Source organism: Lactuca virosa, chromosome 6 (assembly GCF_052849685.1).
Source record: "Lactuca virosa cultivar CGN04683 chromosome 6, Lactuca_virosa_CGN04683_v6, whole genome shotgun sequence".
In the NCBI taxonomy this organism is placed as follows: domain Eukaryota; kingdom Viridiplantae; phylum Streptophyta; class Magnoliopsida; order Asterales; family Asteraceae; genus Lactuca; species Lactuca virosa.
The window spans coordinates 32,210,853-32,217,095 of record NC_136431.1 but is presented as its reverse complement, the minus strand read 5'-3'; the positions used below and the strand labels follow the sequence as shown (position 1 = coordinate 32,217,095).

Below are 6,243 nucleotides of genomic sequence, written 5' to 3'. Positions count from 1 at the left end.
CCTGCAAATTCGTATTTACTATTTGTAGCATTAATGCTTTTGACAGATAATAATCCTTTGAATAAGTCAAAGAAAGAATTGAAAATATAAAATTCTTTTTGAATATCTTTGATTAAGATGGTGCCAAGTGACAACATTGAACACATCGACAACGATAACATCAATGTCCCCCGTCAAGAATAGGACGTTTTATGTTTTTATTTTTTTACTTCTAGCTCCTGTGGACTTGGTCTTTGTACATCCTTAGGATCCGGTGGATAAACCTTTAATTTGGTTTCTCTCTTTAACAAGAGCCCTCTCACTTGAACAGCATTGAAAAGCTGAATGAAATGGCCCCCTTCAACCGGCATAGTTATGATGTCGAGAGTCAAGAAATAGGGAGTTTTGGGAAGTTGCCTCGGTTATCCCAGGAAGATGATACAGGAAATAAATCTGAGGCAACCAATCGACTTTGTTTTCCAACAGCATACGATCAAGTAGAGCAACAACCTCTAAAAGCTTTCCATAATTTGGATGCCTTGTTTCTTGACACAACTCCTCCACTTCGATCGTATGAACATCAGATGCAGGAGCTTGCAAATATTGAATCTCAATATTCGGAACTTATTAAACCCCATACAAATCCTAAAAGGACAAAGACAACAAGTCATGATGTAGTACGCAATGAAGTGAGTGAGCGCAAGCTATCAACGGATGCAGTTATTCGTTTAGGTGGAGAAAAGTTCATACAATCTTGTTCATCTTCGATAAATGATATCTCGATTCCTAGCCATCCGTATAGCACTTCATTCTCTGGCTTTTCTAACCAGGAAACTAAAGATATTGAACTCATTCAAAATCTTTTACTTTCCGCAGAGAAAGTCTCCAACCAAAAGTTTGAACGTTCGAGTAAGCTTCTGGATTGGTGTGACGCGTCATCTTCTAATTTAGGAAACCCCATTCAAAGGTTAGTGCACTATTTCTCGAAAGCTTTAAGAGAGAAGATCGCTAATGAAACCGGGAGAATATCATTCCATGGCCCGGGAAAGAACCATGTAGATGATCTCGCAGGGAGAATGTTGAGCGCTAATCCAACAACGGTCTCAATTTATCAGAAGTTACCGTTTTTTCAAGTTGGTCAATTTTCAGGGGTTCAGGCTTTGGTTGATGCTGTTGTGGGGGCAACAAAAGTGCATATAATTGATCTATCGATAAAACAAGGTTTCCAGTGTACGATTCTAATGCAAGCTCTTATTTCTCAACCCATATGTACTATAGAGCATCTGAAAATAACCGCTGTCGGGACTAACTATAAAGAGAAAATAGAACAGGCTGGTGATTGGTTGAAGAGTTTTGCTGAATCTATAAACCTGTCTTTCTCTTTCAATGTCGCTATGGTGGAAGATATGCTTATGTTTAATGAAAATCTTCTTGAGTTGGATCCAGAAGAAGCATTGGCCGTTTACTCATCATATGGTTTGTGGGGCATGATTGGGCAGCAGGGCCGACTAGAATCTCTGATGAAAGTCATAAAAAATATAAATCCTCGTGTTATGGTGGTATCCGAAGCTGCAGTAAATCTTAACTCACCCAAATTTGTGAATCGTTTTATTGAATCACTTTTCTATTTTGGGGCGCTCTTTGATGCTTTAGAAGACTGTATGGATCGTGAAGATGAAAATCGTGCTATCACAGAATCAGTGTACATCGGTACTGGAATATGGAGCATTGTGGCAACTGAAGGAGCGCAAAGAGTGGTTCGAAATGTCCATATTAATGTCTGGAGAAAATTTTTCGCAAGGTTTAGGATGAAGGAGACAGAACTGAGTATGTCTTCTTTATATCAAGCAAACCTGGTTGCAGAAAAAATTTGCGGTGGAAGTTCTTGCACCTTTGATATGGACGGAAATTGCTTAATTATTGGGTGGAAAGGAACACCAATCCAGTTTCTTTCCGTTTGGAAGTTCTCATGATAGTGATTTTGGAGCACTTAATGTTGAGTCTTAGATATTTAGAAATGGCCACAAGGGTATATATTTTTTACCTGCTCTGCAGAACTTGTGCATTTCACTTTTTCAGCTACATGTTTATTGTTGTTCGAATTTATATCTCTCTCGTGGCATGAGAAATAACCATGATCTATACGTTTGTTATGGCTAGTACAACACTAGCATGTTGTTTATAAGATCTAGTAATATGTTTTAGCCGCCACTTTTTAACTAATCATATGTTGTTTTCTGTCAATGATGAGAATATTGTTGGAAAATAACTCATTAGTGTAGCCTTACGACAATTTTGTTATGATAATTACATGTCGACTACAATATATTATGTACCATACAGTTTGTCATGATGACATGACATGTCCTAGGCTTAAATGTAAGTAGTACGAAGGATTTGGCATTTGTAACTAGAAGGACTAAATCTATATAGTTGTATAACATACCTTCCAAAACTGAGAATCATGAATAAGAGTGTACTATTATTTTCTTTGTACTATTCTTTAAAAGGATAATAGTAATGGTCTAGTCTAGTTATATGTTGTTTTATGTCAATGATGACAATATTGTTGGAAAATAACTCATTAGTGTAGCCTTAGGACTATTTGGTTATGACAATTACATGTCGACTACAATATATTATGTACCATAAAGTTTGTCATGATGACATGACATGTCTTAGGCTTAACTGTAAGTAGTATGAAGGATATGACATTTCTAACTAGAAGGACTAAATATGTATAGTTGTATAACATACCTTCGAAAACTAAGAATCATGGATATGAGTGTATTATTATTTTCGTTGTACTATTCTTTAAAAGGATAATAGCAATTGTCTAGTCTAGTTGCATGTTGTTTTCTGTCAATGATGAGAATATTGTTGGAAAATAACTCATTAGTGTAGACTTAGGAGTATTTGGTTATGACAATTACATGTTGACTACAATATATTATGTACCATAAAGTTTGTCATAATGACATGACATGTCATAGGCTTAAATGTAAGTAGTACGAAGGATATGACATTTGTAATTAGAAGGACTAAATATGTATAGTTGTATAACGTACATTCGAAAACTGAGAATCATGAATAATAGTGTATTATTAGTTTTGTTTTACTATTCTTTAAAAGGATAATAGCAATTGTCTAGTCTAGTTACCGTTCATAACTAGTATCGAAAACCCGGAGTTCGTCTATGGTTTGTGTCTGTTTTAGTTTTAATGGGCATGGTTGCAACAATCACCTTCAAATTGTAGACATGTAATACAAACAACACGTCCATATGCCAATTTTTTCTCTTTCATTTTTTCAACTTTTATCATGGTTTTTTATGAACCACTTTTTTAAAACAGAAAATTTATTCACAGAGTTCCAATTAAAACACTCTTTATTGTGTTCAAAAGGTTTTTCTCGTGTTCTCACTAAAATTCATATGTTCTATATTTTCAAGCTTCAAATAAGTTGTTTAGATTGTGCATTTTCCGTGACAATTCCCTCCATCAATCAATTTTAAAGTTCTAGTAAGTACAAGATTTTTATTATGCAACATCGTGTTGGGGACCTATGGCGGATCTCAATAACTACCTTAGATATTCAAACATATCTCGAAGAGATATCAAATACTTGGTCTCATAAACAAATGTAAAACCCAACAACAATATGGAAAACAAACTAGGATGCAGAAATATGATAACAATGTCTAATAGTAAGAGCAACATATATTGTAATGTCCCAAATTTTAGACCAAAATTTTCATTTTTAAAACAGAGGAATCCATACCCTTAAATCATAAAAAGGTAACATTCAGTTATTTAATGACATAATTCAGAGTAATAAATTCATAAGTCCGAAACTTTTCAAAATCATAAAAGCAGATGCGATGCAATTACGTCATGCTCTTACCCGTAATGCCAAAAAAATCTGCAACATTTAAACTGAAAATTGTAAGCAGAAAGCTTAGTGAGTTCCCAGAATACTACATACCATAATGGGTCTCGCTCAATAAACATGTAAATGGGTCTCTCCCAATAAACGTATAAATGGGCCTCACCCACAGGTCTCACCCAATAAACATATAAAAGGGCCTCGCCCAGTATACATACAAACATCCATGTAGGAGTCACAAAGAACAAGCATACTCTGACACTTAGTGTCCTACTTAGTATAGTGAGAAGACTCACATGATCAAAGAGCTGAAATCCACTACCCAAAGTCCAAGGAATCAGCTACACAATCCGCCTAACCAAACAGAGAATAAATCTTAGTCTACAACTCGAAACCCCTCAATTTGACCAAAAGCTGAACTGGTCAAAAAGTCAAAAAAATAAACTATTGGTGAACCAAGCGTGCCACACCCTCTCATGGGCGCCCTGCACCCACTACATGACAAAATAGTCAAGATTGACGACCAAAAAATAAGCACACATGAGAAAACCCTAAAAGCGCATCGTAACCAAGACGAGCACGCCGCGCTCAGGCCAATTTAACAAGGGTTTTTCACTTAATTCATTAATTCATAACATCATCTTCCACATCTGAACTCTAACAATGTTCAAATGTATAAAGTTTCCTACTTTATCCATTAAGTCATCCTAAAACTCACAAGATCTAGACTTTTAAACTCAAAATAACCTAAACCATCCACAAAGCTTGCATAGATTAAAGAACAAGCATCAAAACACAACTTTCCTAGTCAAACAAGTCTAAAGAGTGTTTCATAGTGCTCAAAACGTACTAGAGTTATCTCATCTCCAAAACATGGGCTCAAAGGGACCAAAAAGAGACAAATTTGACAAACAACAAGATCTATGAAATTAATGAGTAAGTTAGAAGATTCTGACTCACAATAGTCAGAAAATGAAGCAACCTTGTTGGATCTACACTTGAACCCTTCTTTTATGCACTTTACAAACACCTTGTTCTTCAAGCTTCAATCACTAAACAAACAAGATAAGCTCACAAAATGATTCCAAGGCTCAAAAGAAGTAGAAGGAATCTAGGGTGTTTCAAGAAATGCTCTAAGGGTGATGAAGGTTGTGAATGATCCAACCCTAGGGGTTAATGTGTAACATCTTGATATTGAGGTATTTTCATTTTAAATCCTAGGTATGAAGACCATTTGCATTTTATCCCTTGTGTATAACATGTGTTGCAAAATGGCCGATAGTGGCATTTTTGTAAATATTGGGCGGAGCTCACGTACGTTGGGCGTACGTGCAAGAACCTCAAACCCTAATTTTTAGGGTTTGGACCCTATTTAAGCATCCTTGAGTCCCCAACCTACCTTCTTTCATCAGCCTCCAACCCACGTTCATCCCCAAGCAAACCCTAATCCATTTTAGAGCATTCTTGAGCATTTTGTGTATGTTTTGGTAACCTTGAAGGAGAGAGCAAGAAGAGAATATCACATTGGAGGAGTAGGACTCTTCGGATCCAGGATAACAACATCATTTGGCATCATTTGGAGGTAAAGGCTCTGAAAATGATTAACAGTTGTTTAGATCTTTTTTAGTTATGAAATGGTGTTCTTGTGGTCCCATAAGTTTGCAATTATGAGTATGGATTACTCTAATCCATATAAGTTGTCCTCTCAGACGTTTTAAAGCATCTAGAAGCATAAAAATGTAATCTTGATTGTTATATTCCTTCCATGTATAAGTTACAAGGTCTTAATGGGTTAAGTAGTTATGGTTTTGTGTTTGGTCACTTAATGGCCATGCCAACCATAAAGTTGGAAACTTTATGGTTAAGGACGCCATTTGAGGTCTAGAGTTGTAATTTGGTCAGAAGGACTTAAGCATTAAGCTCTTAATAAGAAGGGAAAGGGGTCAGGCACGTACGTTGGGCGTACGATGGGTGTACCAAGTGGTACATTGTGTGTGCGCGGTCCAACGCCCGTTTCCGTCAATGATCGAGTACGCCTCGTGTAGAGGCTGAGTACGCCCAACGTACTCAGTTATGGTTACCAAGTTTGACTTTTTGACTTTGACCAAGTTTGACCTAACGACATTTTGGGTATTTTGGGTGGTATTTGAGATTGGTCCCTATTTGATGAATAGGTGGTGGGTAGAGTTGAGATTCGGAGCAGAGACCTATCCAGCTACTTGTTCAAACTAAGAGGTGAGTTTCATCACTGTAGTTGTAGGTCGAAGGCCCCAATGTCGGCCCATTAGGTTATGTATCCTGGTATATAGGATGTCTCTATTATGCAGTGATCTATTACATCTGCATGTTTATTTGTTTGTTGGTTATATGATTATCTGT

The 6,243-nt window shown here is 36.5% G+C and overlaps 1 protein-coding gene across 1 annotated transcript; it reads left to right on the top strand.

Moving 5' to 3' along the window:
- The first annotated feature begins 329 nt into the window (after positions 1 to 329).
- Positions 330 to 1,952, top strand: LOC145121423 (DELLA protein 2-like). The gene has a single exon (XM_079057171.1). The coding sequence runs from the start codon at positions 330 to 332 to the stop codon at positions 1,950 to 1,952; it is 1,623 nt and encodes a 540-aa protein (XP_078913297.1).
- Positions 1,953 to 6,243: the final 4,291 nt, after the last annotated feature.

Bases quoted from the DNA above. Each gene is read 5' to 3' on its own strand.
- LOC145121423 (XM_079057171.1), top strand. From the start codon at position 330: ATGGCCCCCTTCAACCGGCATAGTTATGATGTCGAGAGTCAAGAAATA.